The sequence below is a fragment of the Vipera ursinii genome (genome assembly GCF_947247035.1).
Source record: "Vipera ursinii genome assembly, chromosome: 5".
NCBI classification, from domain to species: Eukaryota; Metazoa; Chordata; class Lepidosauria; order Squamata; family Viperidae; genus Vipera; species Vipera ursinii.
Genome location: NC_139518.1, coordinates 95,368,854 through 95,385,536, shown reverse-complemented (window position 1 = coordinate 95,385,536; position 16,683 = coordinate 95,368,854). Strand labels below are relative to the sequence as shown.

The 16,683-nt window shown below is 41.5% G+C and overlaps 1 protein-coding gene across 1 annotated transcript; it reads right to left on the bottom strand.

Annotated features, from left to right (window-relative positions):
- Positions 1-2,580: 2,580 nt before the first annotated feature.
- On the bottom strand, positions 2,581-11,676 carry LRIT2 (leucine rich repeat, Ig-like and transmembrane domains 2; the record flags this gene model as incomplete). The annotated part of the gene is made up of 3 exons (XM_083364911.1): positions 2,581-3,383; positions 10,175-10,956; positions 11,561-11,676. The coding sequence occupies 3 exons, from the start codon at positions 11,674-11,676 to the stop codon at positions 2,581-2,583; spliced, it is 1,701 nt and encodes a 566-aa protein (XP_083221037.1).
- Positions 11,677-16,683: the final 5,007 nt, after the last annotated feature.

The window sequence follows — 16,683 nt, the reverse complement described above, 5'->3', positions numbered from 1 at the left end:
AATTAAATATAGACATCTTCATCACATTTTTCTGGTACTAAACATAATATCGATAGTATCAATTTATAATATCTTTTCTAGCCAAAATATATCTCAACTGCATTTGCACTTAAATTCCATTTATTCAATCAATATCCTGTTTTTCCCGCTTTTTTAAAATTTTAATTTCCCATCAATGTTCAAAATATCTCCATCGCTTATAATTTTCTCATAATAAATTATATTTGGGTAACCAAAAGCTTCCCTTATTTAAACCATTTTAGAGTTTTCATATCTCCCATCTCATAACAAAGTATAATATTCTAGTTGTCAACAAGAAAATGTAAATGAATCTCAGAAAGAAATTCTTTCTATGTTGAAATCAGCCCAAGAGACAATTGTTTTATTTCAGGATGAGACTAAAAATAATGCAAATGAGATGAAAGAACAATTTTCTAACCTAAACTTACAAATTCAGACAATGACTGCAAAGAAGGAACTAATAATCCAGAATACAGAAGGAAAATTAGAAGAAATGGATCCAAAAATGGAGGACCTAAAGGAAGGAATTAACAGACAGATACAGACAAATGAAAAATTAGAAGCTGAAGTGATAACACCAGAAATGGAAAAAACATTGTACTTGTCAAGATCTCAGAACACACTTGAGGATAAAGAAGAAGAGCTGATCAAATGGATGATAAAGCGTTTAGGAGAAATGCTGAATACTGACACACAAGAAATGAAAAGAAAAACCGAAGGAGAAGGATGGAGGCTGTTTAATGAATATAAATGGGTTGAGCGTTCTTCCAAAAACACTTCAAACAAATTCTTTTCCTCATTCCATATAATATATACAAAAACAGAGGAAGAGCTACTTGATGATTTAAATGCACTGACTTAGAAAGTTATTTGGCAAAGGAAGAAAGCTAGAGTAAGACTGAAGAAAATTGAGGTTCTGACCTATTAGATGGGATATTATACTACTAAACAGATGTTTGACTCTGGCTAGGAAAATAGATAACTGTTAGGAATAAAAGTATTATTATAATTAGAAGGATAGGGACCATGGAGGTCTTATAGTCCAACCTCTTGCTCAAGTCAGGGACCCTATACCAATTCAGACAAATGGCTGTCCAATCTTTTCTTTAAAAAACCTCTAGTGATGGAGCACCCATGACTTCTGAAGGCAAGCCATCCACTGATTAATTGTTCTCACTGCGTGGGAATTCCTCCTTATTTCCAAGTTGGATCTCTCTTTCATTCAGATCCTGCTTTTCTGAAGACATTTTAAGTAACTTATCTGGGAATCATTTTTTACTTAATCTCCTCAACTATCCTGTAACACAAGTCGTGGTGAGAGACAATGTCACTAGTGAGCTTGCTCTGCAAAGAGTTGACTTGAAGTTATTGTAAATCTTCTCAGTCCTAATTCAATGTATCAGCAACTACACCACATTACAATAATTCATTTTAGGGTTTTGTATTTTTTGGAAATTGTATGTCATTGTATGTCAATTCTATTGTCATTCTCATCTGATGAGAACTAGGTCTCATCTGCTCCTTCCAGGTCTCACCAACTTTTGGGATGTAGAAACTAAGCCTCTTTGATTTCAACTACAAAACTGTGTCTCTTGTAAGTTCATACAACCTTCAAGTTCACAATTCTTTAAAAACTTGGCTATTCCAACTGGCCATGAGGATGGTGGCTTGAGGTTGGTTTCATGTCTTATGACTGTTAGTGGACTTTGTTGTGTTCTTTGTTGTTGGATATTATTATTATAGTTGGCCACATAGTCAGACAGATATAGCAGACGGGATTTAGATGGGATGTGACATTTTTAGCCACCTATCGAGTGCTTCCCAATGACCTGAAATAGGCAGATGTTCTTGTTTGATGGTGTTACAGGATGTAAGCTGTTCCACGTAAAGCTGCATTTCGTAATTGACTGAAGGTGATTTTTGTCAATGGTGTTCAAGTGGTGCTCCCGATGGTCTGGAACTACACCCAAGACCCGATCACTATTGGTACTATCTTTGATTTCTTTTGCCAGAATCATTCTATTTGTAGGACTTTGTATTTTGTGACTTTCTATCATGTTCTCCACAGGTAGTGCCACATCCGCTATCCAAACTTTTTGTTTTTCTTACAAGCAGTTGTTAAATCTGGAATGTTGTGTCTCCTCCTCCTCCTCTTTCTTCTCTTTCTCCTCCTCCTCCTCCTCCTCCTCCTCCTCACTTTCTCCTTCTCCTTCTTCTCTTTCTTCTTCTCCTCCTCCTCTTTCTTCTCCTTCTGCTTCTCCTCCTCCTCCTCCTTCTCCTCCTGCTTCTCCTCCTTGTCTTTCTTCTCCTCCTCTCCTCCTCCTCCTCTTTCTTTTCCTCTTCTTCCTTCTCCCTTTTCTCCTCCTCCTTCTCCTCCTCCTCCTCCTTCTCTTCCTCCTTCTCCTTTTCCTGCTGCTTCTCCCCCCCGCTGCTGCTCCATGACTGAGGAGGCACACAAGTTAAATTGATCAATCAGTCAATCTAACTATCTACCTACTGACTCATCTGGATGGAATGCTTCTGTTCCTCCTCCTAGCAGGGGCACGGATGGATAAATAGCTAATAGAGATCTGCACTGTTTGGACCCTCAGCTGACTGCTTCTTTGCTTTCTCCTTCTCCTCCTTCTTCTCTTCCTGCCTCTCCACCTGGTCATCACTGGAGTCTTGACGGCACAGTCCCTCTTCACTGCCTCCTGGCAAGCTATCAAATTTGCTTTTGGTATGAGCGCTTTCGATGCCTCTGCCCCACTTCTGGGCCCAGCAGCTGGCCCACTTCTCTTTGCAGTTGCAGCTGGCCTCCGAGGTGCACAGGTACATCCCAGCAGGGACCGCCAACACCATGGCACATATAACGACAATCATATGGATCACCTGCCCCCTCTGTTCCAGCTCACTGACGTCACTTCCTGTCACAAACACAATGCACTGGCTCTTTGGGGGCACCTGCTTCCTCAGACCTACGCACACTTCATATTTGGTAGCTGGGAGCAAATCATTAATGGAGTATGTATTGATCCCAGGCCCAATGTAAACGGTGTCTTTCTTAGCATCGTCATATTTGCCAAAATGGAGAGTATGCCAGGTTTCTTCTGGCTTTTCAGCTGAGGTATGCCATTCCAGAGTAATCCCGTAGACTCTCTGCTTGGCAATCTGCACATCAATGTAGGCCTTTTCATCTGTGATGGAGGAAGAATAAGAAGAGGTCGCTCGTTCAGGAGCTAGAACATCCAGCATTGTGGTAGCTGAGGCGTTGCCAAGGAAGTTGGCAGCTGTACATGTATAATTCCCCTCATCCACAAGACGGGCCGAAGGAATCACCAGTTCTGATTCGAAAGACTCTTCGCTCACGTGAGTAGTGGAAACTAGAGAAAGAAAGACAGAAAGAGAACAGGAACAAGCAACTCAATTTCTATTTTCAACTATAACGACCCCACGGAATGTGTGACCCCCCCTCTTCAAAATTGGCTTGGCAAAATGGACCCAGACAACACATTGTTTACTAAGCACGTATGACTTTGTAATAATAGAAAATTTTAAAAATTGGTTTGTTTGTTGTTTTTTTTAAAAAAAATACTGGTTTGGTCTTGGGAAAAGGATCATCTGGGAAATATTTGAGGGGTCCTTGGTGCTCTCTGAGCTTGGCTGTTTCCTTGCAGACGTTTCATTATCCAAACTAGGTAACATCATCAGTGTTAGACGAAGATGTTTATTTTCCAGGTATATTACAGTAGATGTGTACAACATAACTACCTGGCGGTAAAAAAAAATCCATTTTTGAATTGAAAGTCCCATTGCTTGATAGAGAGAGAGGGCCAGCATACCAATTTAATAAATAAATAAATAAATAAATAAATAAATAAAGGAAAGGGGGAACCCCCCCCCAAAAAAAATAGCACTTTATAATAATAATAAGTTGGAAGGGACCTTGGAGGTCATCTAGTCCAACCCCCTACTCAGGCAGGAAACCCTATACCATTTCAGGCAAATGGCTGTCCGGTCTCTTCTTAAAAACCTCCAGTGTTGGAGCATTCACCACCTCTGGAGGCAGGTTGTTCCACTGGTTAATTGTTCTAACTGTCAGGAAGTTTCTCCTTAGTTCTAGGTTGCTTCTCTCCTTGATTCATTTCCATCCATTGCTTCTTGTCCTGCCTTTGGGTGCTTTGGAGAATAGCTTGACTCCCTCTTCTTTGTGGCAGCCCCTGAGATATTGGAACACTGCTATCATGTCACCCCTCGTCCTTCTCTTCATTAAACTACACATACCCAATTCCAGCAACCGTTCCCGATATGTTTTAGCCTCCAGTCCCCCAATCATCTTTGTTGCTCTTCTCTGTACCCTTTCTAGAGTCTCGACATCCTTTTTACATCGTGGTGACCAAAATTGGATGCAGTATTCCAGGTGTGGCCTTACCAAAGCATTGTAAAGTGCTATTAGTACTTCACTTGATCTTGATTCTATCCCTCTGTTAATGCAGCCTAGCACTGTGTTGGCTTTTTTGGCAGCTGCAGAACACCGTTGGCACTTTCAGAGATTGGTGCCCCTTGCTCGAGATCTTTTTGTGAAAAATGAAGACTTCTTGATTTGTTTGGTGCTAACATCTCTAGGCTCCTCTTTTCCCACCAAATCTGATTGGTGTACTTCGTCGACAAGGATTAAAAAGAACAGAAAAAGCTACATCAGCTTTAAAAGAGTTGCGCCATGAGGGAGATGGGCAGTTTCTAAATATTATATATAAATGTTAAAAAAAAATATGATGTGACCAATCAGAAGCGGACACCCCCAAAAGCTCTTTCCCAGAAACCAGGTTTTTGCATCTCTGCAGAAATACATGATGATCATCTATGTACTGTATCTACGAGAGGGAACCATACAGGTAGGATTCTCTTGAAAAATTGGTTCCCAAGTAGGCCATCTCTTCCAAGCTTTATTGTATGGACAGATTCCTTTCTAAGCTAATAGTCTTGAAAACAAAAAGACCTTGATAGGGGATGGCTCTTCCCAAATTTAGTTGGTCATAGAAGTTTTATTCAACATCAAGGCAGCTGATATTTCTATGTGCAGTCATTAAATGTGCCTCTTATTCTTTTTTTGCCAACTAATTTTTTTTTGCTCACCAATGAGGTTTGCGTACCAATCTATTATATCTGCTTATTTCAGCAGTCTCCCATTTTTTTTAAAAAAAATAATCCAAATGGGTTACAGTTAGAGTTTGGGTGGCTCAGTGGGTTAGGACGCTGAGCTTGTCGATCAGAAGGTCGGCAGTTTGGCGGGTCGAATCCCGAGTGCCGTGTAGCAGAGTGAGCGCCTGTTACTCGTCCCAGCTTCTGCCAACCTAGCAGTTCGAAAGCACATAAAAATGCAAGTAGAAAAATAGGGACCACTACGGTGGGAAGGTAACAGCGTTCCGTGCGCCTTTGGCGTCTAGTCATGCCGGCCACATGACCACGGAGACATCCTCGGACAAGGGCTGGCTCTTCGGCTTTGGAACGGAGATGAGCACCGCCCCCTAGAGTCGGAAACAACTAGCACGCATGTGCGGGGGAAACTTTACCTTTACTTTTAATATTGACTGATGGTTGACAGCTGGGTTTGTGAATGGATGTATCCGCATCATAATCATCCACACCCATAACCAAGCATGGCGGCTCAGTGGCTTAATGATTCTGGAGATGGTCTCAGCTCCGGCGGTTCGAGCCCAGACGCTTCGTGGCAAGTTGAGCTCCTGTCCCTCATCTCAGCTGCTGTCCACTGTTGGAAAGCATGTTCTATGAGAGTAGATAGATAGGTACCACTTTGTTGAGGAGACGAGCTGGTGTTCTGTGCAGGCAGGCAGAGTCCTGATGACACTGAACTTTCCTGGTTGCGTGTCTACGGAGATTCCCAGGTCCTCCAGGTCATAGCTGTCCCAAAGGTGCTTCTTCACGAGGCAACTGGACTTTCTCGTTTTTCTCTTGAAGACGTTTCACTTCTCATCCGAGAAGCTTCCAAGAAAAACGAGATAGTCAAGTTGCCTCGCGAAAAAGAACCTTCGGGTTTCCTGGTTGCGGTGCCCGCTCGCAAGGCAGTTCCAGGAAGGGAGCAGCCTTTGGGGGACACTGCAAGAAGAGCAGTTCATCTTTCTGTCTGATCTGAAGCCAGCTTCCCCTCCTGTGGCTCACCCTGGGAAGCGTGTAAACATGTCCTATAAAAGGGCCGGTAGTTGGGCAAGCCAAATTCCCAGGGGAAGGGCGTTCTCTGTGGGTGCGCCTGCCCTATGGAACCAACTACTCACAGAACTTAGGACTGCCCCCGACCTTCGCTCATTTTGCCGGGACCTGAAAACTTGGCCTCTTCGATCTGTTTGGTCCAGACTGTGGGGTTGTTAATTTAACTGGGTTTTAGATTTACTCTTGGGGCTTGAATTTAATTTAATTGTTTTAATTGTTTTTAATTTTTTGTATTCATGGTTTTAACTGCCCTGTAAACCGCCCTGAGTCCTACGGGAATAGGGCGGTATACAAATCCAATAAAATAAATAAATAAATAAATAAATAAATAAATAAATAAATAAATAAATAAATAAATAAATAAATAAACAAACTACTGCTCTTTAATATCATTGTGGTCTCCTGGCTACTGTAACAATGCTGTGAACTAATAATCAACATCCTAAGGTTAATATACCAATCAACTATACCCATGTTGGGTGGACATGAGGTTTTAACACTAGTGGTGGTCAAACAAGGAACAAAACCCCTCACATTTCCCCACATAGTGTCCTGACCCAGTCACTAAAAGGCAACATCTGAATGAGTGGCTTGATTCTACTCTGATCCTCAAATATGTAAAGATGAATAATGTAATATTGCCTAATGCATCCGTATCTGCCTTTCAGCTTTCGATAATGGTAAACAGGACGGATATGTTTTGAAAAAGCATGAATCCTCATGAAGGATGGTGAAGAAAGGAGAACAGGATTGAAGTGTTACTCAGCTAGGTCAAATTAATGTCAATTGGAGGTAATCTTGATTTTCTTTGCTCAATGATAGCAGCTCAGTGCTGTTAATAATGCTTAGTTCCTGTGAGGCGTATTCTGTACTGTGTGGCAGCTGATGTACAGAACAGACTTCAAAAATAAATAAATAAATAAAAGTAAGAAAGCAGGTAATGTACTGTATATCGACTGTCTACTACAGTGATCAATGGTTCATCAACACTGAAAAAAATCCAATTAAATCCAATCGGGGTCCTCTAAATTGGACATTTAGAAGTTAGTTTATTGCCTCAAACACTTTGCCTATGTAAATCAGTCATGTCTATTCTTGTAGGCAGCAATTTTACAAGGCCTTTAGACAAGACTTACCAGTACCTGTGGCTTCATTATTTTAACCACAGATGACAAATATTAAGTGTGGGACTTCTTGTAAAGAAAATTATCCATCGGATAAAGATCCTACCTTGAAACAACACCGCATGATTGACAGAAGATTAAAGTTGGAGTTAAGAGATATGATTCAACTTATCAGATGGAATATTATATGATTAAACACTTGTTTGAATACAGTTAAAAAAATATAAAGTTTGGATATAAAGAGGCCCTATAGCAGACATGTCAAACACAAGGCCCGGGGGCCAGATCCGGCCCGCGAAGTGGTTTCATGCGGCCCGCGAAGCCATCCTGGAAACAGTGAGGAAACGGCCCCCACTGCCTTGGCCCTGGCCCAGAGACCCTCCTTCTGCCAGAGACCCCCAGATCTGTCCCACTCCTGCCCAGGCCCCCATAGGCACCCTTGATGCGAACGAGGTAGAGCTGGCCACGCCCACCCAGTAGGCCATACACATTCTGGCCACGCCCACCCAGTAGGCCACGCCCGCCCAGGTCATACCCACCCGGCCCTCTAAGGGCAACTGCAATGCTGATGTGGCCCTCAATGAAATTGAGTTTGACACCCCTGCCCTATAGTAAGATTATTAGATGGCGTACTATATGATTAAATATTTGTTTGAATATGGTCAAAAGAACAGACAACGCTTGGACATAAAGAGGTCCTATGGCAAGAAAGGTAAGATATATAGGTAGTATAATGCTTTTATAATATATAAAATGTAAAAATATTGAGACGGTGTATTTGAATGAAAAGTTTGGATATTCAAAGGTAATGAATTTTGAGAAAATTATTACTGATAAGAGTGGTTTGAATACTGAGGGGAAATTAAGTTTCAATAAGAATCTTGAAAACAGGACATATAACGACCTAATAAGATGACCTTTATAAATACAATTGAAACATAAGCTGATGAGAAAAGATCTTATATGTTGATGTTATTATTATATGTACAAATACTAAAAAAAAGTTTACACTCAACGTGGCATGCATTGAAAGTATTAAGAATTATATTTGTTTAATCTAGATAAAAGAAGAATATTACTGTAAGAAGAGAGGATCAAGGAAATATATTGTTAACCGACATGTTGATTAATTTTAGAAATGAATTATTACTGATTGTTTTAAATATATGAAGCCAGATGATGCACCTTTCACTAAGCACCAAAGATTGTTATTGTAAAACTTAATAATATATATCACACACAAAAAAGGAAAAGGCAATGTGTAAGTTTAAGAAAAATTGGAAAGGCAGGGTATGTTATGAGACCCTGTGTTTAAGGATCTACAACTGCTGGGACCATGAAAAGGGGCCTCCTTGGGGAATGGCTCCTTTCTATGGAACATATGCACAGGTATAGTATAGGTAGTACCTTACTCAATCGTAGCAACTGTGAGAGGGATCTCGGAGTCCTAGTGGACAATCACTTAAATATGAGCCAGCTGTGTGCTGCAGCTGCCAAACATGCCAACAAAGTGCTAGGCTGCATTAACAGAGGGATAGAATCAAGATCACGTGAAGTACTAATACCACTTTACAATGCCTTGGTAAGGCCACACCTGGAATACTGCATCCAGTTTTGGTCACCACAATGTAAAAAAAGATGTTGAGACTCTAGAAAGAGTGCAGAGAAGAGCAAGAAAGATGATCAGGGGACTGGAGGCTAAAACATATAAGCAGGGCTTTCTTTGTTATAGAACGCTCAGAACGGAGTTCCGGCACCTTTTTTGGATGGAACCTTGTAGGGTAGGCAAGGCGGGTTGTATGATGTGTGAGTTCCGGCACCTTTTTCTTTTACAAAAAAAGCAGTGCATATAAGGAATGGTTGCTGGAATTGGGCATGTCTAGTTTAATGAAGAGGAGGGCGAGGGGGGACATGATATCAGCCTTCCAATATTTAAGGGGTTGCCATTAAAAAGAGAGAGTCAAGCTCTTCTCCAAAGCACCTGAAGGCAGGACAAGAAACAACGGATGGAAACTAACCAAAGAGAAAAGCAATCTAGAACTAAGGAGAAACTTCCTGACAGTGAGAACAATTAACCAGTGGAACAACCTGCCTCTAGAGGCGGTGAGTGCTCCAACACTGGAAGTTTTTAAGAAGAGACTGGACAGCCATTTGTCTGAAATGGTATAAGGTTTCCTGCCTGAGCAGGGGGTTGGACTAGATGACCTCCAAGGTCCTTTCCAACTCTATTATTATTATTATTATTATTATTATTATTATTATTATTATTATTATTATTATTATTATTATTATTATCAAAGTACGAATGAATCCCCATACTCCTACTTTTATGAAATGCCCTTTAAAACCTGCTTCGGTCAGCAGGGCTGGGCCTCAGAAATTAACATGGTGTCATGGTTTTTAAATGCTGGATTTTTAAATGCTGTAAACTGCTTGGGGTCACCTGTATATTAGTTGGGCATCTACATAAATTTGTTTAATAAATAATAAACAAATAAAACTGAAGATATCCTGATAAAAAATATATATCTGATACGTCTGCTCTAATTCTGATAGCAGACTCAGGGCGACTTTTACTTGTATGAAAATGGTTCAAGCCTTGGGTAAGCTTTGTGTTGAAGCACTGACAACTCAGTACACCAACGAAGTAGAATAATTGATCTTCTCCCATTAATGAGATAAACAAACCAGCCTAACTGTTATAGGGACCAATCCCCGATGAGAAGAATTTCCAAGAAGAGGAAGGGGGGAAAATGACTTGCCAAATATTTACAATTGTTACAAAATAAGAATATTTTACGTTAGCCTGGAATCACACTCACCATTAAACCCCCACAAGTGTTTTAGTGGATAGTTCCACCAAATCTTTGGAGAAGGATTAGCTTTTACCAAACAAGTCAACGTTGAATTTCCTCCAAGAAACACAGTAATGTTTGGTTTGGAAGATGTCACAGAAGGACTCCTGCAGCTGTTCAGCTCCACTCCATGGAAGTATTTCCCTGCCCTAGATTTAGGACCTGAGCACATTAAATAGGAATTTATGAGAACCATGGGTGGGCCTATGGAATTGATGAACTGGACAAACCCTCGCAGACGGCAGTCACAAATCCATGGGTTATCATGCAAAGACAAGACGGTACTAGAAACGGTTTCTGCTTTCTTCTCCAGCTGCTGGAGTTTTTGGTAGACAGGCCAATTATAGAACACTTCTTTGGAGATGACAGTAAGCTCATTGCAAGATAAGTCTAAGTAGGTCAACCTCGAAAGGTAGCGTAAAGCATGCTCTGGTAGGACATCAATCTTGTTACATTTGAGATCAAGAATTTCTAGAACGGGTGTCTCTCGGAATGCTGTCCATGGTACTGAACGCAACCGGTTCCCCTGAATTCTCAGCTCCTTCAGCTCTTTCAGGTGCTCAAGACTTCTTAGATCCATCACTGTGATGTTGTTAAAATTAAGCCACAGGTATTCCAAGGTGCTAACGTTAGAGAAGGTGCCGCGAAACAATTCGGTGAGCAGAGAATTTTCGATTCTGATTTTTTTGATATCTTGAGGGATCTCATCTGGGATCTTCCTCAAAAATGTCGAGACGCAAAACAAACTCCTAAAAATCAAATCAGAAAATGGAACAATGTTTTGATGGGTAGCTTGCATTCATTTTTAATTCCCTCTGTGTTGTGTCATACAGTGCAGTGGGTTTTCCCTTCCCTCCCTCATTCAGGAACCCTAACAGTGATAATGGTTATTCTTCATTTCCAAGTTATAAAACACAAACCATTCTTTGTATAATAGCCAAAATCTCTCAATATTACAGGAATAAATCACATAAATATAATTCAAGCATACAATTATATACATATATAATATATAATATATACAATTATATACATATATAATATAGGGACCCCTGCCTGAGCAGGGGGCTGGACTTGAAGACCTCCAAGGTCCTTTCCAGCAATATTCTGATTATTATTATTATATCTGGGTTGAATCTGGCTGTTGGCTGACAAACATTTCCACTGAAAACCAAGGAATGGTGTATGCTGATCAACCATATCCAGGTTTATTCAATTTCCTGTCTTCTATATTGAAATCTGGATAGGCCGTCAGTCTGGATATTTACTAATATATCCATTTCATGATAAGCCTCGGCTGAATTTCCCCCATAGGAAGCTATTCAATATTATGCTGTTGTCAGATATTCTTACCTTCCAAATGTATCGTTGAAACAGGAGCATCCTGTGACACAATCCGAAGTTGCCAGATATGTCTCAGAGAAGTAAAAGAGCAAAACAAGGGAAAACATGTGACTGGCGAGTTCCATCTCCTTCCTCAGTAAATAAATATGGTTTGGTTTTGCAACAGAGAGAAAGAGCTTCCCATAATCCTATTAGCTCTAATCTGTCTAAGCCAGGGGTGTCAAACTCAATTTCATTGAGGGCCGCATCAGCATTGCGGTTGCCCTCAGGGGGCCGGGTGGGTGTGGCCAGGGTGGGTGTGGTCTACTGGGTGGGTGTGGCTAGAGTGCATATGGCCCACTGGGTGGGCGTGGCCAGCTCTACATGGTTCGCATCAAGGGTGCCTATGGGGGCCTGGGCAGGAGTGGGACAGATCTGAGGGTCTCTGGCAGAAGGAGGGTCTGTGGGCCAGGGCCAAGGCAGTGGGGGCCGTTCCCTCCCTGTTTCCAGGATGGCTTCATGGGCCGCATGAAACCACTTCACGGGCCGTATCCGGCCCCCGGGCCTTGTGTTTGACATGTCTGGTCTAAGCAGTAGGGCAGAACTGCTTCTGAAGGACTTGTGTGCAATGTGTTTCTGTGCAAGAAGTATCTGTGAAGGTTAGGTAATTTGCTGCAATGCTAAAAGGAGAATATATTCTATTCCAAAAGAGATTGAAATGAGTCACTAGCCAAAACATTCATGGCAGTTAAGACAGGACAGGATAACAGAGTTGCAAGGAATCTTCTAATCCAACCGCCTGCTCAAACAGGAAACCCTAGACTCCGATAAATCTCAGTTTATCAGAGAGTTCTCTGTGCAGCCAGGCTGGTTTCTTTTGAAGTCTCTTATTTTCCTTCTTTTCTTTTTGTGTTAGACTGGGCTTTTATAATCTCACTTTTCAAAGTTTCCCAAGCTTCTTGGGTTATTTTCCCCTTGAGGATTTGCATCCATGGAATCTTTCCCAAGCTCTTGGGAAGCAGTGGCTAATGCCTCCTTAAGTAACACCAGCTGCCTGCAATCAGTGCAGGTTCGAGTCCCACCAGGCTCAAGGTTGACTCAGCCTTCCATCGTTCCGAGGTAGGTAAAATGAGGACCCAGATTGTTGGGGGCAATTAAGCTGACTTTGTAATAATGCTGCTTGGGGGGGGTGTGAAAGCCCTAATAAGCAGGCATATACATAGAATGAAGGCTACTGCTAAGCTTGTAAGCCGCCCTGAGTCTTCGGAGAAGGGCGGGATATAAATGGAATTAAAATTAAAATAAATAAAAATAAGTTTATTGAAACCAGTTCTCTTAAAGTCCATAGTTTGATTTCCTTTCCCCCCCCTATTCCTTGTGCTTTGCATAATGTGGAATTGCAATATTGCTTGATCATTCTCACACACATCCCCAAAAGGTTCCTACAATTTGAATGCTTTTATTATTTCATCTCTGTTAATGAGGATTAAGTCCAGTATGACTGGCTCTCTAGCTTCTTTCTCTACCTTTTGGGAGACAAATTTGTCTGCTACGTTTGTCACAAATCTATTTGATCTTCTACTACTATGGGTGCAGTTTGACTCCCAGTTGATGTCGGGGTGCTTAAAGTTCCCCTTTGCTGTTGTGATGTGCTTCCTACATACTTTAGTTAACTGATTAGCAAAAAGCTCATTTATTTCTTCTGTTAGGTTGAGTGGCCTGTGGTACCCTGTTTCCCTGAAAATAAGACCCCACTGGAAAATAAACTCGTAATATAAGCCGTACCTCAAAAATAAGCCCCAGTTAAGATCGTCAGCCAGACGGACACATTTAGTACCCTTTTTCCCCAAATATAAGACCTAACAAAAAATTAATATAAAACCCGGACTTATTTTGGGGGCAACAAGGTATATATGTCGCAGGAAAACTGCATGAGTTTGACTATGTAGTCACCAGGAGTAAAGATTGACAAAAATGAGGTGCTTCCGGTTGGTCACCATTTCTTTCGGACGGGAGAGTTCCTTGCTCTGGAAATCTCCTGCGCATTGGAGGAGAGAGACACCGCAACAGCGCTGCGGGCACTCCAAAAAACCTCAGATCGAGCGTTCTGAGGACGTGGGATTCGGCTGGCACCCTGGACGTCTCCCCTGCTCCTAGGTAGACCCTAGTAAGGGCTGCTGAAAGCGAGCGGGGTGGGAGACGTGGTGCTGTGAATCTTCTTTGCTACCTTCAGTGTGTGAAGCTGCACGTTCCGAAGGACGTGGAGCGACCAATTTCTCTGTTAGAAATTAAGATAATTTGGACAGTTGAATACCGTGAGTAGAAGAATCTTAAAGATTGACAAAAATGAAAATAAAAATAAAAATAATCAAAACAAGAATCTGAATGGAAGCAATAGCATTGATGCAGTTTACACTTAGTTAGCCTATATCTTGACTGGTGTTCGGAGTTGTTCTTTGCAAAGCAGCTTGTTAAAAATATTTGGAACAGAAAACCAATTTGAAAACAGACAACCTGGCTCAGAAATAGTACCTGTGAAAGGGACTTTGGAGTCCTAGTAGACGATCACTTAAACATGAGCCAGCAGTGTGCAGCAGCAGCCAAAAAGGCTAATACAATCCTTGGTTGTATAAACAGAGGCATAGAATCAAAATCACGTGAAGTCTTAATACCGCTCTATAAAGCCTTAGTATGACCACACCTGGAATGCTGCATCCAGTTTTGGTCACCAGATTAGAAAAAAGATGTTGAGACTTTGGGGGGGGGAAGCAAAGAAGAGCAAATAAGATGATTAAAGGCCTGGAGATGAAAAGCATATGAAGAATGGTTGCAGGATTTGGGTTTGGCTAGTCAAGAGAAAAGAAGGACTAGGGGGGACATGAGAGCAGTATCCCAATATTTTTAGGGACTGCCACAAAGAAGAGGGGGGTCACATTATTCACCAAAGCACAAGAAACAAAGGATGGAAACTAATCAAGGAGAGAAGCAACCTGAAATGAAGGAGAAACTTCCTAACAGTGAGGACAATTCACCAGTGGAACAGCTTGCCACCAGAAATCGTGGGCGCTCCATCGCTGGAGGTATTTAAGAAGAGACTGGACAGACATTTATCTGAAATGGTATAAGGTGGTCTTCTTGAGCAGGGGGCTGGACTAGAAGACCTCCATGGTCCCTTCCAGCTCGATTCTGATTCTGATTCAAATGAACGATAGGTTGATTAGTATTCCTCCCTGGATGGGTGTGAAAGAAGTTTGGGTTGTCTGTTTCGTTGTGGTGATTGTGGCACTTTTTAACTGTACTTTGTTATTGCTTGCTTGCTTGTTGACTCTACACTGCCCATAATCGCAGTTGTCCAAGATGGGCAGCCGTAGAGGGTACAATAAATCTGATTGCTAGTTATCCCCCTGGCACGCAGTTCATCATGCAAAAACAGTCTCTCTCTGCAATTTGGTCTAATTGGCAAAGAATCACTGCTGACGACTAGGCAGGGTATTTTATTGTGTATGAAAAATCTCTCCCAACTCTGTCTGCTATCTCATTAGGCAAATACCTTCTCTATATATTTCATCAGCTCATCCATCCATTAAACCCTTAATGTGGCAGTTCATTGAGAATATTGATGATGTCTATGGAGGTTCTCAATCACGCAGCTCATGGCTGTCCAAAGGTGCTTTTTTTTTATTTTCCCAAAAGCAACCGGACTTTCTTGATTTTTTTTCCCTTTGAAAATGCTCCACTTCTCATCCAAGAAGCTTCTTCAGTTCTAACATCAGCTCTACGTTTAGTTAGAACTGAAGTTAGAACTGAAGACGCTTCTTGGATGAGAAGTGAAATGATTTCAAAAGGAAAAACAGAGAAAGTCCAGTTATTATATCCAGTTAGGATATTGTTGATAGCTGATAGACCTATATTGGCCTTCACAGTGCTTTGCAGCCCTCTGGAAGGGGTTTACAGAGTCAGCATATTGTCCACAACAATCTGGGTCCTCATTTTACCAACCTCGGAAGGATGGAAGGCTGAGTCAACCGTGAGCTTGTCAGGATCAAACTGCTGGCAGTCGGCAGAGTTAACCTGCAATACTGCATTCTAACCACTGCACCATCGTGGCTCATGAGGATGGTAAAAGAATACAGCTAACTAACTGCACAAAACTTTTACCCCACTATGAAAATGCCAACTTCATTGCTAAGAGGTCATCTCTTGCCTTGCTTGTTAGCATCAGATATCAAATGTCTTATGAAATTTTGAATCTGTCAATGCAGAGCTAGCTGGCACATCTCAAAGGGAAAATCCCTTAATTATCTAATGACATCTAGAGACAGCAGCTGTTATGAACACCATATTTGAAATTCTTTTTCATAACGTGTACAATATATATATATAATATTGTACCAGTGGTAAATCTGCATCTCTCGGAAAAGAAATTGAAAACAAGTCTGAACTTCTTAACCTGCAAAAAAAAAAAATTGATATAAAGTAGGACACTTTGGGGAAAAATCTCCATGATTTTGCTGCCCTCTGCTGTCTTTTATTTAATCTTTTCAAAAAAAGCAACATTGATAAAGGGAAAAGATTAACCAACATTGTCCCAAACTCAATGGAAATCAGAGTTTTTTTTGTCTAAGCCTGCTTTACTACCACCCTATGGGACACGAAAGTTAGTTAGTTAGTTAGTTAGTTAGTTAGTTAGTTAGTCGGTTAGTCAGTTAGTCAGTTAGTGGTAGACAGAGGGAAAGAAAGAGTAGCAAAATTGTCATCCTTCTCTCGCAACTATGCTTCTTGAGGTGGGCTTTGGACAATGGGAAATGAGCTTAAAGTTTCGAGTGGGAAGTTCAGATACCACCTAATGTAAGGACCTGTCTCAGCTATCTTCTGAGGATAGCATGACTCTTGAAACGATCAAAAGGATTTTTTACTGAGAGAAAGTGATTGCAGCAAGGTCAGGTGGAATCTGAAGTTCCAGCACAAAACGTGAAGCTAATTTCCCATGGTCCAAACCACCCACCTCAGTGCCCAGTCCAGGGCTAGGCAACCAGATGTTAGCTAGACCAGGGGCAGGCAACCTTGGCTCTTTTATGACTCGTGGACTTCAACTCCCAGAATTCCTGAGCCAGCATGGCTCAGCATGGAAACCTCTCCCTTTCCCCTCAGCG